The 22,691-nt window shown below is 48.0% G+C and overlaps 1 protein-coding gene across 17 annotated transcripts in view; it reads right to left on the bottom strand.

Annotated features, from left to right (window-relative positions):
• Positions 1-22,691, bottom strand: part of LOC122382904 (neprilysin-2-like) — a 43,061-nt gene that overhangs the window by 5,476 nt on the left and 14,894 nt on the right. For 2 of the 17 annotated variants that reach the window (XM_043368813.1, XM_043368815.1), the window contains exons 3-9: positions 19,658-19,782; positions 9,139-9,273; positions 7,706-7,951; positions 3,892-3,966; positions 2,660-2,845; positions 1,428-1,558; positions 185-322 (exon numbers count right to left, since the gene is read on the bottom strand). In XM_043368813.1, the coding sequence (XP_043224748.1) occupies positions 185-322; positions 1,428-1,558; positions 2,660-2,845; positions 3,892-3,966; positions 7,706-7,951; positions 9,139-9,273; positions 19,658-19,782 (1,036 nt within the window). Of the gene's footprint in view, positions 1-184; positions 323-1,427; positions 1,559-2,659; positions 2,846-3,891; positions 3,967-7,705; positions 7,952-9,138; positions 9,274-10,200; positions 10,217-10,996; positions 11,169-19,657; positions 19,783-20,279; positions 20,564-22,691 lie in introns of those variants that run through there. The other 15 variants (XM_043368814.1, XM_043368816.1, XM_043368817.1 and 12 more) reach the window with 13 other exon arrangements.

Here is a 22,691-nt window from a genome sequence, read left to right as displayed (position 1 = left end):
CATAGCACAAGCAATGTGTTGACCAGATTTCACGTCGAACCAAGCGTAGATATACCCCTATCGTTTTCGGAAACTACCCCGAATGAGTAACTCATAATGCACGTTCGATATCCATTTAAACCGTGGTTCTCGCTGTTTGACAGCAGACTAGCCTAGTCTCTCGTCCTTTGTTGCCGGCACGAACCTGGTGTCCGGCGGCGCGCAGCAGGTTGTTGACGTAGTCCACCCACGGGATGCCGGGGGCGAGCTTCGAGACGTCACCCAGCGTCATCTTGTTGTACAGCTTGGTGATGTTGCGGCGCTCCTCGGCCGGCAGAGAGATCTGACGGGGACCGGTCAGGTCAAAGGTCAGCGAAATAGGCAGGTCTTCTCCGGTCAAAGGTCGCCCTGGGTTAGAGTGGGACATGCCTGAGACGATTTTGCCGGGCTCAGTGATGCCGTTTAGATACCGGTTTAGCTATCAATTATACAAAAGCCATGTGTAAGAATTTTCGTAAGTACTTAATATCCGTTAGGTACACTAAGGGCAGCTCGTGTCTAGTGGCCAGGAAGTCTGTCTTTTGTTGTTTGGTTTGTTCACGAATATTTCCAGACGCAATTAGCTTTACACTGGTCTGCAAAATTAGCAAAATATGCCAGGACAATGCTCACAAGTCACAGTATCAACGGATGTGGCTAAAATTGGATCGAGTAAATGCTGAGAACCAAACAATACGGACAACCCTAGCCCTTTTGTTCGGAACATGTGCGAACTTGGCTGCCGGACGGGCTGAATGCCTTCAATGCCAACTCGTTATGAGTTTGTGAATGTCAGAACTGCGACAACTTGGCCAATATATCCGCGGAAGGGGAAGTTGCAAGCCAACTTTCCCGACGTCAGAGGCAAGTTGTGTACGTTTCCTGCGACGACTGCAGATGGCACTGCATTCCACAGTGAGCGGTACGAAAGGAGAAACAACAACCGCTGAAATGCCTTAATGTTTGTTGCAGCACGAGTCGCCGAAATTCTCACAAAACACACGTCAAACACATCCAACGGTGTTGTTCCTACAATGAAGCAAATAACTGTGCAGTGTTTATGTAGTAAGTAATTTACCGCAGAAACTAGCTGAACATGTGTGTGGAAGGTGTCTATTAAATGACTAACGAGTGACATTTAACCGGACACAGCAGGTCAAAGGGTCCACACTCCAGGACCTCTTCTGACGTCTGTCATAATTAAACTATCGGCGGGACAACCTCAGTCATCGATCTCCTTATTCTTTGCGAGGGGCAGCCCGCAGTAACCGGCGAAGGCCCTTTACCCCGTCCCCAGCCCCAACCCTGCACGGCATGGCACTCTACGTGACCTTCAAACACTCCATATTCAGTGTCCAAATGTGACCTGAACATGAACCGTTTGACCTAAATACGCGCGCGGTACTCACGTTGGCCAACTGAATCTCGAAGAGCAGAGACTCCTTCAGCTCGCTCTCTGCGCGCTCCTTAGGTGCTCCGAGCATCACGGCCATATCGACCATGTACTTGTAGTAGGCCTGGATGTCAGGGTCGTTGAATCCTGCCGAGTCGGGCCAGACACATCAGTCTCCGGTTTCGAGGCGCTATCGATGACTGATGCAAATCGAAATGGGCGGCCTACATTCTCAGCCGTTACATATTGAGAAACATGCATCTGATGCGCCTTTGTCGGGCGAAATCGGCTCATCTTTAAAGGGACTATCCCACCTTCTAAAATGTTGTTAAAACCAGTTAAATTGTGCCCGACTTTATAGATTGAATGACCAGGAACACGGTTCTGGCATTTATTTTTCATTTAACATCTTAGGCTTCCCATATTCCAAACACAAACTTTCAAATATGTGACGTCACAGCCCAAATTTACCTCCTTCCCCAGGCCACATTACTGTCATAAAGCTGATTCTTTTTACTCTGTAGGCACCACAACAAAGTTCAGACCAAGTTTTAAGCGATTTTTCAACGAACAAACCCATTTAAATCAGAATGACTAAACGAGGTGACGTCACACTAACGGTCGCTCCATGTTGAAGATAGGGCCTTGTACAAGGCCCATTTTCAAATGAAGGGAACGAATTTCTTCAACACCAAGAGGCCGCGGGGGTTGCAACCTAGATAGATAGTGGTTTCTGAACCTCGCCGCAAACTTGGCTATCTCAACTCAAACCCCATGTTAAAGGTGGGATAGTCCCTTTAAGATCTTCGCTGATTTCCAGAGGACTACTTTGCATTATTTTCATCGAGCATACCTAAACGGGGCGCCAGCTGACCTATCTCCATTCGACGATCAATGCATTGATCACTGCAGCTGGCTGCAATATACATGCTCCAATGTCAGTTGTGACACCTGCTACTGCGTTTTTTCGATAAATTATTAAAATTTGAGCTACAACCGCAGTAGTACCTTCAACTTCTTAATAACAGCTGCACGTTTCGCATAATGTTGAAATACCGACAACTTGCAATAGCTAGTAGCTACATAAAGCAACACAATAAACGCTTCACCTTTGCACTAAATAAATGACCTTTCTAAAAGAACAAATCACTCACCCTTGCATGTTTGCTCGCCATTCCAGCTGACAGCGCAAAGCGCACGCATACCATTTCCAGCCTTACCGTCCCATATTTCAATCGTTCAGCTCACCTTTGATGAGGTACTTGCGGGGCAGACCGAGCGAGGGCTGGTCCAGGTCCAGGATCCTCCAGGTGGAATTTTTGACGTCGGCAGTCACCGAGAAGTCGAACATGTGGTCGATCGAGTAGCCGAACGCCCGGTTGCGGTAGACGGCCAGCATCCAGTTGCCCCAGCTGGACTCGTTCCAGTTGTCTCCTGGAGCGCACCGCGGGCGGTTCAAAACATTGTTAGCTCGGTAATGGAGGGACGGTGTCATCACCGGGGGAGGGGTCACGGAGTACGGGCTCAAACGACCCCGCTGTGCGACGAAATGACTGTACCGTTCAGACGTATTTTTAGAAGGAAGTGAACTTCATAAATGGGGTCTATGTAGCGGTCATGTCCAGATACCACAGGCGACAGGAAAAAGTATTAGACTAGGACGACGTGTATGGTTGAGGGTTCAAGGCCATGTACGTACTGAGTCAATGCATAAATCCCATGGTCTGAATAGTGAATGGACATCTTTCATTTATGAACGGAATGATTCCTGCCGCTGTGGCCTGCCGTGCTGCGTCTAACCCATGTGACGAAAGTAACAGCGGACAGCGCCGCATTCCACTTTCACGTCTTCATAATGTGCCAACGGCTGAGTTTCTCCATAGCCGACGGCCAACCATCATCGGTCCCTGATCTCTCGCGAGAACGTACTAAACCACTCACAATGACAAAAGGCAACCACATCCCCATGGATCACACATACACACAGTCACCCAAACCAGCACACATCAGGCAGCCAGCCGGAGCCACTATAATACGCTACCCCATGCCCTCCCCCATTCTGGATACCGTACACCGATCGGCCACAAACTGGTCAAGGACGCCCACCGACGGCGGCTCTGCTCAGTTGATGTCACCGCCAGAAACCCCACCAATGGGAACACGAGTACGCCGCGACGGAATACCAGATATCGCTGATCAACAGCCGTGGCACCTTCCGAGGACAGCTGCGTCCTTCATTGATGTGGAGCCTATTCATCTCGTTACGATATGTTTGGGCAGAATACAAAGTGTGGCAGTATTCGCAATGATAGGCCGCGCTTGACCTTCGCTGCCATTTTCAAAGGTACCATTGTGCAGGTAAGACACGATACGCACAACTGCGCAGTGTATTCGTGAACAGCCGATAAATTTCTGCATCGAAGACACCCGACGCCTGCGTTTCGTTGGTGACAGTGACAGATGCGGCGCCGATCTCTTACCTTCGACCACGGGCCATCCTTCCATCTTCTCCAGGACATCTTGGAGCGGCTTCAGACCGCGCTCCTCGATGACCTCTGCAACAACAAGGGCGGGCAGGACGGTCAGAGACGGCCCTGACGACGGCTAAAGACGGAGCTGGGGTGTATGAGAGAGAGAGAGAGAGAGAGAGAGAGAGAGAGAGAGAGAGAGAGAGAGAGAGAGAGAGAGAAACCGGCGGTCTCGTGAGACAGGCTTATAGCCGCTTATTAGGCATTAGTAGGATCGAGCTTGTTTATCTCCTCCTATCATCCGGATAACATGTCTAGCATGAACGGACACAGAACGAACAACAGCCACGGACCAGTGACCATCCACAACTAAAGTGGATCACAGCACTAATCCAGATGGCAGACGACCGCAAAATCTACCACAATCGCAGTTCGGCTCATTTCCCGTCCCACCTGTGTTCCAATCCGTCCCTTCCCACTCAGTCTATCGTCAGGTCGCCCGTAACCGCGAACCGTTGTGTAATCGGCTGAGGTGAACGAGCGTCACATCCCCTGACACAGCCCGCCAGACAGTGTTTCCACCCAGTCACGCCACGTTACGTCACGTGACGTTACTGGTGCGCGACCGTCACAGCAGAGCTGCCTCGTTCCGTCCGGTCTGGTTTGACGCACGGTCAGCATCATGAGGCCATAGTCTGGCTCGGACTGAATGCCATGCTGTGTGACGATGGCTACCCACGGACGACCGACAGCGTTATAGCGCTTTTCCAGACGAATTATCGTGTAAATAAGGTCGTTAAATGAATTATGCCAGTGAGACAGTAGGCATTAGCTAAACCGTACATGGTTATAGCGTTGTTCCGTTTAAATAACGCCTCTTGCATGATCTGCGAATAAGCATAAGCCATATTGTAATATGCAGGTTTGTTTAGGTCATCCATAGCGCTTGGAGTTTTACTGTGGATGAAACGCGAGCATACTGCCCAAATTGCACAACGCACACTCCTGTTATAGAAAGGCTGCTGTGAACATGGGCGCAGGCCGGGCGCGAGGCAGGTGGACCCGGCCCCGGGCTGCCCTGTTCGCTCCGTCTGTCATCAGCTCACGGCGAGCGACGGCCGGCGGCCGGCGGGCTCGCGGATAGCGGTCGGCCACGATAGATGATCGCAGTGGAGACGGTCGGCGGTCACGAACGCGTGGGAACCCACAGCTGCTGCGGGAAAGACGGGAAAAACTATCCGCACAACAGTGGCGTCGTTCCACATCGTCTCCAACAGAGATCCATAGAGAGCGGAGCATCAGCTACTGCATGTCGTGCGGAGGAGCGGTCGCCCGTCATTTCCCCTCTGCATGACTATCTGAGTAGAGAGAGCTGTGGAGTACACCGCCGCGCTCGACATCCGATAGTGATGGCCAGAGTCGGACGGTAGAGCAGGCCAGAGTATGGAGCTGGCAGGGGTCGTTCGTCCCGGACGTCACACCCAGCCTACTCGACGGTGAACTCTTCCTAACGATCAGGTAGATGCCTCGCTTCCCCATACTTATAAACGACTTATGTTGCAGATTGAATAGAGCTACGGAGTGACTTGCAATATGTAAAACAAATGCGGGACATACTGACCAATTTAGCCTTCAACTGCGCAGTTTTGAGCACATGGGGTTCCTATACCTAATAACGGTCATTGAGCATCATTGCACTGGTCACGGTCTGCGGGCTCTTGCACTGCCATAACGACCGATTTAGGTTGGATAACCCCAGCCTCGGTGGCGGCGTACCTACCTTACCTACATGTGTGCGGAGTTTAACGAGCGCCCTACATGAAGGACGGTTGCCGACTGCAAGTGGGGCACACCCGTTAGCCATTCGTGCCATTGTGGACTGTTCACAGCTTACCAGATGCCAAAAGCTCAGCCTGTTGTGTGTTCTTTGCCGCTGAAGAAGGCGGTTAAATCTAGCGATACTACAAGGCATCTGGCGTTACCAGAGAACAGGAAGAAGTAATTTAGATTACATGATTTCATCAAATGAATCAAATGTGGTCCCTATGAGATCCTAAACATAGCCTCAGACCGAATAAAAGTGAAGTGGAATCCCCAGAAATGCCATTACTGTCGCGTTGTGACCCAGCTAGCCAGGCCCGTGTCAGTGCGATCTATGACAGGCAAAAGGACATAAGGCGGTTTATTAGCTTTGTCAAAAGACAACAGGCCCCATTCCCTATCACCGTTCAAAATAGCACCGCGCCCAAAACTGTAATTGGTGTCCTGATAGCGGTAGTCCAGCCCTTATTATAGCTGCATATGGTCGGTAACTTGCTATAGCACGGTATTCGCTAGAGCTCGCCCTCTTTTCCAGTGCTAAGTAAGCTACCTACATAGCACGGCCGGCTGTCGTCCGTGATACTGTGCCGTCATACACCACTGATTGATAGGCTGTACCAGGGCTGTTCCGCACGGCTCGGCCGCCTGAATGTATACTGCGCCGCACGGCTCGGCCGCCTGAATGTATACTGTACCGCAATGCTCGGCCGCCTGAAGGTATACTGACCGCAAGGCTCGGCCGCCTGAAGGTAAACTGTTCCGCACGGCTAACTATTACGATATCTCAGGGGACGAAGGGGACAGGAAAAGTCAATCGGGGGCCGGGGCAAAGGAATTAGTTAATCAATGGCACCGCACCGGCAATTTGAATAGCTGGTAGATGTTACTATTGTTGTATCGAGTGAATGGTGATGCCTGACAACGTTCCAAGTTGTATTATCCCTAGCAAGTTAGATAATTGCTTCGTCCGCTTATGGCAAAAATTCCTCCGAAAATCTCATGAATTACATAACGCGCAATTTGAGACACTCCATTTAGCGTCGACATGCCGGCATTGCTATTGATTTGGCTGCCCGCTGCGGCACGCGAACCATGGTGTGCCGGACAGTTCGTCGGGCGCCGGTCAAAGTTGACCGGAAATCTCAAGGTTCAGAGAATGCTATAAACGGTGCCGTCATACCCTGTCACCCTCACAACCCGGCCATCCATCAAACGTATATCATCTCCAGACTATTGCTGAGATTATTGAGAAGGTTAGAATACGAGCGATCCGATCCTTTCTCTTCCAAATACCCAGAATAAATCACCTCGGACCTAGCATTTTGTTGCAAACTTGTTGAGCTCGCATGACTGATCAGGATATAGGTACGCTGTTCATTAAAAGTGATTTTATTTTCGGTTCAGTAAACTGTGCTCTGTTTTGATCGTGCTGCTCTGTTTTGATCGTGGTTTTAGCACCGGGAGAGTGGGAAGGAATGAGTGGGATTTCCCGACTTTCACTTTCGCTCTCTATCAGCCGACAGGCGAGACCGAGCGGTGACCTGTCGCTGTGCGGTAGTTCAACCGTCTCTCACAGAGCGGGGAGAGAGAGCCGCGTCCACACGATGACATGACGGGAAGTATGTGACGGTCATTCAGTGAGAAAGTGCGAGTCGCCACGTCCCGTCCGATCAGTGACCTTCACAACACACGCACGGCGTGGTGATCCGTGACCTCCCGGCGCGTGTTTCCGCGGCGCTTATGAAGTTACAGGCCCGGCACGTCGGCGCTACGCTCACGCCCGGCGCGTGCCTAATCAGACGACAGCCTCGCGCGCCTGCGTGCCTGTACCGTGGCGTGACACCTTCACTGACGAAAAACCGTCCAAGTTCACCCCTGCTGGCGCGCCTAGCGACCGTCAGTGCCTGCCCGCCTGTTTATCCGGCTCAGACCTGCGTGACTGAACCCTCACAGACGGATGTGCGCTACACACTGCGTTACGCCGCTAGTGGCGGCCGTCACCTACCTTTCTCCTTGCAGCTGACGAAAAGGTTCTTGATGTGGCGCGATGAGGCCGGCTCATCGGTGGCCACTGGAGCCTCCACCAGTTTACGCATCTTAATCTTGAGCGCGTCCGAAACGACCGAGAACTGAGAGACGGACGTCTTCTCGCTGGGGATGACGGTGTTCTTGATAAACGATCCGCAGGCGAACTGGTAGAAGTCGTCGCACGGGTTCACCTGCTCGTCCATGTTGTTCAGAATGGAGCATGCTGCAACCCGGGTGGCAAGGTCAGCTCATTATATTCATCACCACTCACCCGCTCAAATTCAATCGAGGGAAGTTCGAGAAGTCCTCGATCCGACCTCGTCCAAATTCCAATTATATTATATGGGATTTTGAGTACACACTTCAGGAGCGTATTCCAATTTCTTAAGTCAAGCAAAATAATTATTTTTATGTCTCCATTAAAACGACTCATCCTCTTAACCCTATTAGTGGCAGGCTCCTGGCTACCCTAATTAGTGGCAGGGGGGGGGGCTGTTTACGACCCCCTCCCCCCCTGATATCTCGAGATCTAACTGGCCGATTTTCAAAATTCAAACGGCATTCGATTTCGTTCAACGTGATCTACATTTCTAAAAAAAATAAAAAATAAAAATGTCAATAGGGGGTAGAGGGGGGTAAAAACGGGCAAATTGCAGATACATTTTAGACTGTTTATCACGGCCAGGTTTCTGAACCAATTTTAACGCAACTTTTGCCGATCGATAGAAAATGAACCAGGAATTCACATGGATCCTAAAAATATGCATTTTCAAAAATCATAGGCGGATACAGATCATTGAGATTGGGGGTACACAAAAAGTATAGTAAATAAGGTTTTTGTTGGTACTGTTTCTAAAAAGGGTGGCAATGGTCTTGTTATGTTACAATTTTCTTATGAAAGAACGACTACAATTGTATTGGTCATGCATAGGCGGTGTCAGGTCACCTATGTTGGGAGGTAAAACATAACCAACCCCCTTTTGGACGCCTGGATCCGCCTATTATAGCAAAAACGTGTCAAAAGAGGATGCACAATAACTTTGTATATGTTATCACATGATACCTTTCATTCACTGTTCGTAAAACTGGTGCATACAGTTATAATACATCAGCATCGTGATCTTCGCCCAAATGACTCGCTTCACGAATAGGACCCCCCAATTCCCAGTGCTCTGGAGCCGCCCCTGGTAAAGTTATGAACTTGAAATTTTCAGGGAATGTGCCCAATTTAGTTTTAGGAAAAGTCAGAAAATTTCAGCATCGTAGCTTCAGCGGTTTCGGAGATATTCCCGAAAAACCTGAGGGGTGGATGAAAACAACCCCCTGCCACTAATAGGGTTAAGTTATTCACCACGGGGATTCCCATCCCCCTTCCCCCAGCTTCTCGTCCCGTCCTCAGCCCTGACTGACCTGCCTGCACACATCCCTTTGTAAGACAGATGTCCTGGGCACCGGCGCTGCGTCCGGCGGCCTGTTGTGAGACGCTGTCGGCTGCGGAGATAGATCGTCGGACGATCACGTGGTCGTCCGGGCTACCTGTGCCTGCTGAGGGGCGACGTGCAGAGAGAAGAGAGAGAGAGAAAGATAGAGAGAAAGAGAGGCGGAGAGAGACGCCAGGTTAGCGCAGGCAGTGCTGGTGCGGACGACACACGGGCGGGTCGGTGTCAGGGTGTCAGCGAGTCGGTGTCAGGGTGTCATGGCCAGGTCAGACTGTCTACATAGATCGGGGTCGCCCTTCTAACGGTGTAGGCTGGTCCGATAAAAAGACTACCGGGAGCCGCGCGCCGATTAGGGTCACCGCGAGCGGAGCCACGGCGGGACCAGGCCGGCTCTGAGCCGACCGGCGCGGCGGTCAAGGCCCGAGCGACCGCCTGAATGACACGTGCGCCCCATCTTGCAGCAGATTTACTAGTCACGGATGAGTTGGCCAGATTGGAGGCCAAGCAGACGCGACTTTGTTTACGTACTGCACCCACGGTACTGCAACTTTAGCACTAAGTAATCTCATGACACTAATCCTAACATAAACTCTGATTGGGGTATCACGACAACTGGACCGAGAACATATAAGCAGCCTGGGTGCAGCTCACACGAGACGATGAGCTGTCGTCCCCGCTCAGCACGCGAGGGCCCCGGTTTCTCCCTCGGTCCCTCCCTCCGTCCCAGCTCGGCCTCAGACAGTCAGTCAAGAGGTGGAGGGTCCGTTACCAGGCGCCGGACGCTGACCTCGGGGTCACGCGCGCCGGCCATGCACGGGAAGGGTCACCGACACCGATACAGAGGTCAAAGAGCATGCGGAAGGCGATATCAGAGGCAGTGGACAGTGATAGACCGACTGACGGTATAGTGCTACACACCGACACCATCGAACCGGTTCTCAAAGCGGCGGTCATGCGGTCTGTGACCAGACTTGTAAGCGATTCAACTCTGATTGAATCGATTCTCATGAATCGCTTGAAAATGCCGACTCACTGTGATTGAGTCGGTTGAATCACCTCTTGTCACCATATGAATCCTGATTGAATCGGTCACACATGGCAACTGCAAGTGATTGAATCGGCAACTCATCGATTCAAGTTAATTGAATTAACAAAATGATTCAATCACCATGTGCTGGAAATTGAAGTTATGACCATATTTAGTACTATATTATGTAGAAATATATGTGGCATTTGCATCATAGTCACACACAATGCACTGCAATTTTTTTAGGTATTTTGTCAGCATTATAAATGCGCACAGCTATCATTATTGAAAAAACATAAAAATTTTGTTTCAAGTTTTCCATCAAACTGTAAACATAAAATTATACATGTCAATGCATGAAGATGAAAAATGCATGTAAAGTTTCTTTCCATAGCCCTAAAATCATTATAGTAATCAAGTTAACAGTAGCAGTAAGCAGGCGCACATTGCTCAACACACATGTTTTAGATATCATGTTAATCTTTATATTTTCAATACTCTGTTTCATCAGGACATTTGTGAGCAAGCAAAACATATTGATGAATACACAATGCATGTTCACATTATAATTTGGTAACCTTAGTTACTGATTTGATTTTGGGCTAAGGGTCATAAATTGCTTGATCCAACCCATGGTCTTCCCACTCACTTTACATTTCCCAGCAGAATTAGCAATTACCTATCAACGTAACTAATTGGAATACCTTGGCTTATGAGCATTGATGGATCTGTCACATATTGCCGTGTGGTGGCTCCCAATTACATAAAAGTAAAGATACAATGGCAAAAAGTAGATACATACCCTACTAGGTATTAAAAAACAACCACCTTCCCATCACCTCCACCATCACCCAAAAACTATTGTTTTGATAGCTCAACAAACAATCATTATCCGTTTGGTGTTCTTCAACTTCTAGTTTTGAGGACCGCTAACAGTTTTGCATTCGATGCTAAATTCGGATTAGAGATTTGCCAGACTGCTCGCAATATTTACAACATGCAAACCACGCAAAATACGCTTTTATGTCGCAGCTGCGTCAATATACGCTGCAACTACCTAGTGCTGGGCTAAATACATATTGCCAAACCAATTTAGATTTTTACTGTTGGGTATTTTTTCTTTAATGAATTGGACAGAATAAAAAACTGTTTTACACGCATGCATAAATATGCTTAATTGAATCTAAAAATATAAACTATGCATTTTATATCCATGGTTCTGCTCCTAAATTAAAGATGGCTGCCCACTTTGCGCATGCGTACTTCAGTACTAAAGGCCTGGCTACACTACGCGTGTTCTGCGTGTCGCATGGTGTCGTGGGGCGGGCTTGGAATTGTTATTTTGTCATTGAAGATATGGATGGTTGAGGTAGTTTTATCATGAGAGCATTCAGTTTATATTATGTAACTATTGAATAGCTTCGTATGTGTCGATATTCCGTATTCTTGATAGTAAAGAAAACTTGTAGCACGCCGAAAATGTCTAGTCCTGTGTAATGCTTTACCGGCTTTACCACTGCTTCATAAAGTATCAATCAATATCTTTTTTTTTAATGGCTGATCACCAGCTATTTTAGTTTGGGTACCACAATTGATTTGCAAATTTTGGTCCTTTTCGATGTTGCTGATAATATTTTTTTTTTGTTCTGTGCAATTTTGTATGTTTCCTTTTGCAAGCGCCAAGCAGATAAATGAATTTTTATAAGTCCTCTGGTAGTTTCATTTGTAACAGAACTTGTCCTTTCTGTACTTAAATTATCATCTTTACACCGTATTGATATAAATATCTACAACTTTGTTGAGTTCAGTATAGATTTAGTACTTTTCAGTGTTTTTTTGGTATTTTCCTAGTGTATTTGGTTGGTATCTGTTTGGTATCAGTTTCCAAAAATGTCTTAAATTGATATCACATATGTATATATTTTATATAACATCTTGATTGAATCGCGTTGAGTTAAATCATGAGTTGAGTCATTCCCTGAATCACTGATAATGGGTTGAGTCGTGATTGAGTTGAATCACAAGGTCCATGAGTCGTGATTGAATCGCTTGGAAAATCAGACTGTTTGATTGAGTTATGATTGAATCGGTCATTTCATCAAGTGAGTCGTGATTGAATTGATTGAATTTTTTTGAATCGTTTACAAGTCTGTCTGTGACTGTACAGTAGGTCTATTAAAAAAGTCCCCAGCACCAGTGGGCGCTGCCTTCGCTGAGCCGAACCCCCGTATGCCTGTCCCGTATCGCGCCGGTATCAGGTCAGGTAGGGTCAGCGGGACCGCTCGGTCCGGCCCGCGGGCGGTGGACGGGCGGCCGGTAACGCTTTCCGCCAGCCAGCTGTAGAATCCAACAAACGAGACGGCCACCGCTCAGCGCAGCAAAACCGGTGTTAAAGAATGGCAGTAGATGTTCATGGCCACAATGATTATGAGATAGTCATTGTTAGCCCGTGCCCCACAGGAATGCCTAGACTCTCACGCCCTGTTGGAGGGGAAATGGGGATTGAGCATCATTCTTATAACTCAGCTTTGGGCATTTAAGTGGTATTCGAAGTAGCGTCGAAAGTAGCAAAAAGAAGAAAAATACTTCAGCCAATTTTAGATCGGTTCAGAGCAAAAGGTCATGTCACCAGAGGTCATCGATGGTAAAATTTTGCTTGGACAGGATGCGTTGTGCGCACCGGTGCATTGGGTTTCCAATTTCCATGGAAACATCAACAGACTCGGAAGCTCGTAACGCTAGCGTGGAGCCGAATTCATATCAACCGCCGCTACAATGCATGGCAGCGCAGCGCAGCGTGCTGTAGCGCGGGGCCGTGAAACACCGCCCAGGGCTATCCATGTATCAGGGCAATCCAACCCACGTGATGGGCTCGGCCCCAGCGGAGCATGAGGCTCAGGACTCCCGCCCAGGCCCCCTGTCTCCCCCTAATTCCTGTCATCCTTCCCACTGAAATCGACCGAAAGAGCCTAACCTAACACAACAAGCAGCTCGTTTACCGCTATGTCTGAATAATATTGTCAGATTTAATTAAGGTCAACGGCTTAGCACGTAAATAACAGCAACTGCCACCATCGGTATTATGAGAAAACCAATTGCTTTTCCACAAACACTAAAAGTTTTAAGCTAAACATGCATGAAATTAATTTTACCAGCCTCGTGTTCCTCCTATCAAAACGCTTCGAATGAATCAAAAGTTGATCTTTAAGCCTCACCGGCACAGGCCATTTTGCATCCTTCGACGGCACAAGGGGGGGGGTTGGCACGACCCCCCTCGCGCTTGGCCCCTGATTGAGCTAGAGCTTCGCGGAAAAAAACGAGCGTGCTGCCCGTCACGAGAGGAAGCCGATGATACCCAATTTTAAGGTCCTAGGTCATCGGGTGACCTTCCAGGTCAGGTCAATGACCCGAAAATCGGGAAAATGGGGACCTGTTAGAAAGTCGTAAAGTGTGGCTGCTATGGGGTTTTCCGGGGTGCTGATCACGAATATCGTGCTAGTTTTGATCAGAGATGATGTCTTAAAGCATTTAGACCAGGTCGGGTCAGGTCAGGTCAGGTCAACCGGTAGGGGTCACGACGGGTATTCGTAATACCTGTCATCCGCCTCTGACAGCTTCGTAACATGTTACGAAGGCACCAAAACTACTTCGTAAATGTTCAAATGGTTGCTAAATTCGAATTCAGCTCCAAAAACTGGCGTGGAAACATGTAAAACTCGAAAAAGTGAACCGAGGTCACCAAAGGTCAATGACCTGACCTGACCTTCAGGTGATCTTGACACCCACCCTAATGCATCGGAGCAACATCAAATCACATGTTTGAACGCTTGAAACCACGAAAAGCTTGCAAACGCGCGGCTAATGCGAGCCGACATACGCCGAATCGCGATTCCGGCCAAACATGGTCTCGGAAAAGAGATCACAGGTCAAAGGTCATTTAGGTCAGGGTCATGAAATTTCAAGGGTAGGTGTAAGAGATTGATCAATGCGATGGTGCTGAAAGTTTCGTCGCGATCGGCCGCTTTTTACGCGATTTATTCGCGAAAAACCTTGGAGGGGGGGGGGGGTTGCATCAACCCTCCCTCCCTGTGCCGGCGAGGGAGGTCATTTGAAGAATTTGGCCTATGTTCAAAGACATGACTTGGCCAGAAATGGTCATGATGGATAGCAGGATATTAGATCCGTATCGTGAAACTTTACAAACACTTGAGATGATTTCATAACTTAACCCTCGCCGGACCTATTGGTTTTCTACATACGCGCCGGCCGAGGGGGGGGGGGGCGGGTACGACCCCCCCTCGCCGTTTCGCCCCTGGTGGAGCTAGCGCGTCGCGGAAAAAACGAGCGTGTGCGCCGTTACGAGGCGCAGAGATTGGTACCCGATTTTAAGGTCCTAGGTCAACCGGTGACCTCTGAGGTCAGGTCAAGTGCCCCAGGGTACGGTTCAGTTTTTGGTGAATAACTTCGCAAAAACGGCCGCAGAGCCGCGATTTTGGCAGCATCGTGTTCGCCTCGCTCAGGCGCGTCGAATGATATACTTTTTGTTCGGGTCAGGTCAACTTGGGGTGTTGACTTCAGGTCAAGGTCAGGTCAGCACCTTAAGGTCACGAAGTTGGTCGAAAGAGGTCATGTCGCATATCATTCGATTTGGCAGGTCTTCCTGAGTCCATTGGTGGCTTCCCCGACTCGCTAGCTCAATTTGATCAAGAGTTATTGACGAAAAACTAATATGACCTTGATGACGTCATAAATGACGTCACGCAAGGTCAACATTGCAAAAGTGACTCATCAAACCTTGCAAGGAGTGCATCAAATCACGATTCTGTGTGCTTGAGATAGTTGGAGATCGTTCCCGGAGCCAGAATAGCAGTTTGAATTTTTCCCCATTGACTTATAATGGTGAGGTCACGAAAATGACCTGACCTCATATGACCTTTAGGAAAAATCCGAGATATACAAGTTGTGAGACTCATAATGGATACTAGATCCTGCAAGTTTCATTTCCCTGTGACATCTCTGGCAGTGAGGGCGTTGCGAAGTTGCGACACCTGAAGACCGTGCAGAGGTTCACTTATGACGTCATAGGTCAGTGACCTGACCTGACCCGAAAATGCGGTTGGTGTCAAAAGATCCGGCTTGAATAAAAGGTCAGGTATGCCAAGTTTCAGCTCTCTATCGCCAGCGTGTTCGGAGCTATCGCGAAAAAAACCCTATGGGGGGGCGGCACCCGCCCCCCCCCCCTCGGCCGGCGAGGGTTAAGCATGTTTATCAAAAATATTTATTACATGGCTCATGTGTAAGCTGGGTGTGTGATCATGCTTACGAGTATGTTGAACGCAACTGATAATGTTCTGTTGGCCACAATTTCTATATTTAATTTATCCTCCCGGATTTCATATTTTTATTAATGGCACCTTGACGATGTCGAGAAAAAAAAACGCTTAGAAGATTTAACAGCCTGAGATACATTCAGTATAAGGAAGGGTCAAGGGTGCTAGATTCCTTCCGTCCTCGCTATCCTCAGGAAAAACCAATCCGCATCGCCCCTAGTCTTCATGCCTCCCTCTCTGGACTGGAGGTCACAACACCAGCCAACCTGTAGTTGATGTCGGTTCCATTCCAAGACACATAACCCTCTTCGGGTGACCGTTGGGGAGACGACTGGACCGCCCGACAGGGCAATCGTCCCACGGGAACAGTCACGCTTCCGGAGTCCGCAGATCACTGTCGCTGGCTCGCACAACCAAATTACTACACCAGAGCATAGTTATGTCATAGCTCTGCAAGGGCCTTCTCAGACCGAAAAAGATGGCTCCCAACAAAACAAACAATTTTCTCATTCAGTATTGTATCTCATCAGGCACCACATGTTTTCAGAGTGTTTATTATGCGTTCCGTCCAAAAAAAGCGCAGTTAAACTTTCTCCCATTGACTTAAGCGATCTCAAAATTGACCCGACCTTTCTGTCAGCAATGTCAAACTTGCGAAGTAAACGTTTCAAATACATATACTGTTGCCCATTGAAATCACTGAAGGTTCTAAAGCGATCGGTTAGTCGATGTATTTAGATATGATGAGCACAGGAACTTTCCTTGAGGTAAGGTCACTTGACGTGACCTGGTGTTATGACCTTGAATTGAAAGACTTGGGCGGGAAAAATGGATCATTTGAAATCTTAAAATGTTAGATTTTAACAATAATTGCAAACACTATCCCGGCCAAATAGTGAGTGAGAAGGGAGCGATTCCCCATCCCCATGTTTAGCTCCTATAATTGAGCTAATTGCTAGAGCCTCGCGGAAAAAAACGAGCGCTTGCGTCGTTACGTGACGCAGCGACTGTCACCCCATTTTAAAATATCAGTGACCTCTTAGGGCAGGTCGAGGGCCCCAAGGCATTGGATCGGTTTTTGGTGAATAACTTCGCAAAAAAAGTTCGCATTATCGTCATTTCGATACAATCGTGTTTTCTGTTCAGTTTCTCAGACGCGTCGATTTTTATGCTTTTTTGCTTAGGTGAAGCAATTTAGGATGTTTAAGTCAATGTCATGTTAGGGCAACACAGGTCACGAAGCTGTTGAAAGGAGGACATGCTGCATAACATTTGATTCGGTAAGTCTTGCAGAGTCCATTGATGGCTGTCCCGACTGGCTAGCTCATTTTGATCGGGAGTTATTGACGAAGCACTCCTATTGAGGAGCACTCCGACACGCAAGGTGAACAATGCAAAAGTGAAGCATTAAACCTTGCCAAGAATGTATGAAGTCACTATTTCATGTGCGTGAGGTATAGTTTTAGCTCATTTCCGACGCCAAATTAACAGTTTCCATATTTTTCCATTACGCTTATATCATGACACTAAGTGCATTATGGATTTGCATCATTTTATAACCGACAACCGTGCAGTCTGCAGAGGTTTACTTAAGACGTCATAGTTAAGTGACCTGACATGAAAACGTGGTTGATTTCAAATGATCCGGCTTGAATCAAATGTAAGGCATATGAAATGGCAGCCTTCTATCATCAGTGTGCTTTGAGCTACCGCAAAAAAAAAAATACATGGTGGCGGCATCCACCCCTTCTTCTCGGCCGGCGAGGATTAAACCTCGCTTCGAATTATTGCAGATAATGATGCGACCGAAAACAAAGCATTTATCTGTGTCTAGAACGGCCGCTGACTTGTTGGACAAGATCCCCAATCTTAATCTGCTAGATGGGAATAAAATACTCGGCATATGATACATATATACCCCTCGATTTGCCCTCGCGCAAAGTCAATTCTAATCATCACTGTCGCTTTTTTTATCCGAGATGATGTCGCCACTAAACGAGTTGTTTTGTTTGGTTGCTTGAGTTGAATGGTCATTACGGATTATTGAAGGATTATGAATTAATAGGAATGGGGCAAGGGAGGGTATGCACTGCAGTGCAGGTGTTTAATTTAGATCACACAGGCATCGTTTCCGGCATCGTTTCCGGCATCGTGCAGAGTCACTATCTTCCCCTCCTCTGCACTGCGGCATCTCTGCGCCCCACACACGGCGTCCTCACTCCACGGCCGGCCGCCGCCAACTGACCCACTCGCCGGGCGCCGCGACCTGACCCGTGTCACTGCCGCGGCCTGCGCAATAGAGTCGGGGCTGGAATCCGGGGGTTCGGCCGGCCGGCCGCCTCTGGAGCGGGGGACTTTTTTAGTAGACCTACTGTACAGGAATGTGGGTCACTGGCACAAGTGGCGAGCCTGTCCTCTAATCTATGGTGAGGCACGCGCTAAGCCCACCAACCGTCGATCATATTCCCTATTTTTAGGCAGCGAGTGCCGACAGGTTCGATGATGGGTCTCACAGATCGGGTCGGCCTGCCGCTAAAACACGTGGTGACTGACAGCATGAGTCGCGATTAGCCGGGGAATGACGTCACGAAAACCAGTGATCGCTCGCTGCAAACTCGGCGGATGAACGCTGAATCAACCGTTTCAGCAGCGCAGCGCGGACGTGGCAGTGACAGGACTGAATACTGCGCGGCTGTGCAAGCGAGATAGCCGCATAACGCCTGTATTATTTAACTGTATGAACCTTGGCTCGGCGCTATAAAACTGTCATCGACCCTGACACAATGGTCGACATGACAGCAGTGCTGTATGGCAAGGGGTCATAATCGAAAACTGCCATTCGGAGGCCCGAGCGTGGAGTTATAGTTTACCGACTAAATCGCCTGCGGCCTTGTGCGTAATTTATACTATAGATTAAGAACATTTTTACAGTTGAAGTTCTCGTTCCTATCGCTCGGAAAGTCACGGGCCAGTCATAGATAGGTCACGTAAGGTCACATCAAGTCAGTCAGCAAGATACCATCACCACATTAGCATGCAGGCATGTGCGTAGATAATATGCACGGTGCGGCACAAAAGTGCCAACAGCATACGCCAATGGCGCCACTATATACACAACAGAAAGATAGACGGAAGAGAAACGAGAGAGAAAGAGGCACGCCCCTCGCGGGACACAAGTGACCGGTTGTCCATTTGGGTCACACTGTTATTGAAAAGGAGATATCGAGACAAGCGACAGACGGCTTTTTGACTACCTACTGAGTTTGAACGTTGATGATTGACCATGAGGAATTTTAGTTCGTTTTTATTTTTAATAATGGAGCACAACAGCCCGGTTAAACGGGCATTTTTTAGCAGCAAGCAATAAAACGTTGTAGATATTCTACTTTCGGAATGCTCAACTCAGCGTCGTGCTCGATATCTCCTTGTACAGAAAAATTAGACAGCAAATGAAGAAAAGTTCTTCGTAGTAACAAAACATTCTATAAAACTTTACGTGACTTGTTAACTAAAGAATAATAAAATGAAAGGTCGATACGAGGACAGTAACTGATTTACCATCAGAAACTTTTTTAAGAAGGCGTGTTTATGCTTACGTTACGAATGTTCAACCATTATTCGCGTTACCTTTTATTTGAATGAATTTCGAATGAAGAAAGCCAAAACGTTTATTTATTTCTAGGATATTAACAAATATGTTTCATGTTTTGTCGAAACGAAGAACGTAATTGTACGAGAAAATGGAAAATAAACTCGTGATATGATAAAGTAAACAAAAGAAATCAAACAGATATCACACTGCAATTATTATACACAGCATAAGAATTACCACAAAACCTGCCTCACGACTCTTATGAGTCGTTGTAAAACAAATCACCCCAAAAATGCAGATAGTACTGTCAAGAACACCACCACCGCATCTTATGTGATACTTTGTGAAGCCTCATTAGAGCAGACACAAGAAGGAGCCAGCTCGCCGGGTGTCCCATCGGGGCTGGTGGGACAGCACGGGGACGCGCTGCCGGCTGAGGGGCGGCTCAGCCCCGTCCGTCAGCTCGGGAAGCTAGTGGGACAGCACGGGGTACGCGCTGCCGGCTGAGTGGCGGCTCAGGACCGTCCGTCAGCTCACTCACGTGTCGACGAGACGGCTACCAAGAGGACGGCCACGGCCAGTCCGACGGCCATCAGTCCGAGCACCGAGGCCAGCAGCGACAGCCGTCTCTCCAGGCCGGAGCGACGCGCCCACCATGACCCCGACCTGTCGAGAGAGGGGAGGGAGACAGAGGTCAAATCACATTCAGTAATACAAAGTGTGTGATGGTAGTAAGAGGAGAGATGCCGAGACGTCGAGACGTTGACCTGCACTGAAATTGTTCGAAAGCTTCCAGGTTTTTTTAAAACTTCCTAAATTGAGGGAGTGCCGTCCTTCTTACCTAGGAACCGTTTACTAGTAAATGCAACAGCAAAGCTTCTTTTAAAATCGAAGTAATTGTCGATACAAAATTACCACTTCGTTCTTCGCTCTGGAGATGCTTTTATGAAAGCTGCTGGCGGAATGGCATTATAATAGCGGTGAAATTGCGAATTGGTCTTAGCTCAGTTCACGTAGTTTTGAGTTTTCTCGATTTAGGTACATCCAAAAGAAGGCAATTTACAATGCCAATAAATATAGCCGTAATAGCAGGTTACAAGCAGTTACCGTATAGGTAATAGCAGATTGATATAGCCGTAAGATACAAGCACGCGAAGACTTACCTTTCCTTGGGGTAAATTGGCAACCTAAGAAATATATGAGAGCTAAGAGCGATTAGTTAGCACATTATAAGCATCGGTAAGAAATGCACTGTTCCGCTTAATTCCAAATGCGTCAGGAAAAATGATTAATCGACATTACGTTTTCCTATTCACTCGTGTGTGTTAATCAGTCAATAACTTGCTTTAATTTGTGAATAAAATGGATTGTTAATCTATTTGTGCATAAATAATGCATGAAATGATTATATAACTGCGTCGTGGTTCGCAAAGTTCGTCACTGAAAATAATCGTGACGAATCATCTGTGAAATACGGCCAATGATCCACGTGAGATTCATGGGGACATGCTTTCACGGACTTTGCATCAGTTTTTAGCTATTCGCAACGACTTCGGTCTCGGATTTGTCGATAAAATCTAAGCGAGCAATATCGGGACATGCCCATTGCCTGCAAAGCCACAATGTGCTTCAGATGAGTGTACCTGTATGACTTACTTTCATGCAAGCATGGTACGCTGGCATAGACCCAGGGATGTGATGCAGTCGCATTAGAAATATGTCATGCGGGATACCTTCGCAATACAAGATCAATACAAGGTCGTCGATACAAGATCAGTCGTTACGAAGTTGACTTTACGCAAGGCCCATGTCGCTTAGTCTCTGGAACTCCTGGGTAGAATTAATCAGTAACTTATGATCAGTGCATAGGTACTAAGAATCAAAATGAGTAAATGGGCTGCTAGGTAGAGTTTGTATGCCTAGACTCTCTCAGCCCATGCTTGAGATAAGCATGAAGAAACGTGTCTAGGAACGTGCTCCCAAGCATGACTGGCACTTTGGCACGTGCAAGGATCAGCCAGACAAAAGGACACATTCAGCAAGAACAGAAGGTGTGGCACAATGAGGAGTATTATGGCTGTACCGGAACTAAACAGTACGATGACCACAAACACACCTAATCTGTAAACGTTTGCCAGGAAGGCAGATGCTGCATTTTCTTCGAACCTATGTTTTCAAAAGAAATATTTTAAAAAAATGTGTGCAACAAGCCCATGTAAAAACGTGTGCCTATGCTTGTAACTTATAGGGATTCGCTCTATTATGTGCTTAAGTCTGCTCAACTTAGAAATATTTTTGTTTTGCTTGTGAAATGTGTAGAATAAGAGCTGATTATCCTATTTTTGGGCTTGGCACATGCAATCGCAACCGACGATATCGAACAAGTTAGACCTAACCTGGGCGTGCGATGCTAGTGCACGCAACGATGCACATAAAATGAATTATATTCCTGAATGTATAGCTGATCATTAGGCATTCAATGTGCAATGTGCATTGTGCTTAAACGAGGGAGTATTAGTCTTAAATGCCTACGTTTCGAATTGTATGCGATTTAGATAGAAAATCCTTAAAACATACGCATAGTACCTACCCAGTAACCACGCTTCCCAAGTTGGACTCGTGATCTGGTGGGCTGTTCCATGCCGGGCTGTCCCTGCATGCCCTTGTTTGGCCTTACAAGCCGTGCCCCCTACCGCCCTCCCCCCCCCCCCCCCTCCCGCCCGCCCACTACCAGGCTTGGCCTACTGACATTACATATACACATACATGCACACACGCGTCCGGACACGCCAGTGCCTCACCCACAGCTTTATATAAATATAGGCCAACAGTCTATATCTACCCGTTCTCTGAAATAAGTGCCGTTCAGAAGACGTTTCTGGCTTGGCATCGCGACAGATTTCACGGAAACGTTGTGTTTCGCTGGACCTGGAACGTGTTTTTCTGAAGCGGGCTTTCCGACGCCGCCTTTCGAATCGGCAGTCGCGTCAATCAGTATCTTCCTCCTCACGCGGCTCTAACTCCGGCCAACGACAACATGGACGATGAAACGTGGTCTTGACACGTTTTCCATGACATTTAGGACGGGCGGCCAAAATAGCGCTCCGCCCACCGGGCTCGCCACCGAACGTGCGTCGTTCTCTGAACGACCACGGGAAAACACGATGATACTGCAAAAATTTCGGAGAGGCTGAGTTAACTTTCAGCAATGATCAAACGCATGGCATGAATGTTCCATGGACAACGCGATAGGGATTGTGCTTTTAGATATTGCCAGCGCATGGATGTCTTCTGATGTCGCAGAGTTACACATCCATTACGGTGAATGCAAGAACTTAAAAAGAGGAGCCGAGTTTACTAGTCATTCGCTCACGCCTGACCGTCTTGGCAATGGTCGTAGCTCACCTGAGTAGCCCAGCGCAGCTCCATGCGCCCTTCTCCGGCTCTATGAGCGGCGCACTCAGCTCATCACTGGCCGCTGCCTCCATGGTGCCTCAGGCCGCACCCCGGCCGCACCCCGCTCACTGCCGCTCAGCCGCGGCCGAACCCGGCGCGCGCGCCGCACCAATTATCTC

The sequence above is a fragment of the Amphibalanus amphitrite genome, unplaced genomic scaffold (genome assembly GCF_019059575.1).
Source record: "Amphibalanus amphitrite isolate SeventyFive unplaced genomic scaffold, NRLGWU_Aamphi_draft 000150F_arrow, whole genome shotgun sequence".
NCBI classification, from domain to species: Eukaryota; Metazoa; Arthropoda; class Thecostraca; order Balanomorpha; family Balanidae; genus Amphibalanus; species Amphibalanus amphitrite.
The sequence above is the reverse complement of the archived record's forward strand: the minus strand, read 5'-3'. Positions and strand labels throughout refer to the sequence as shown.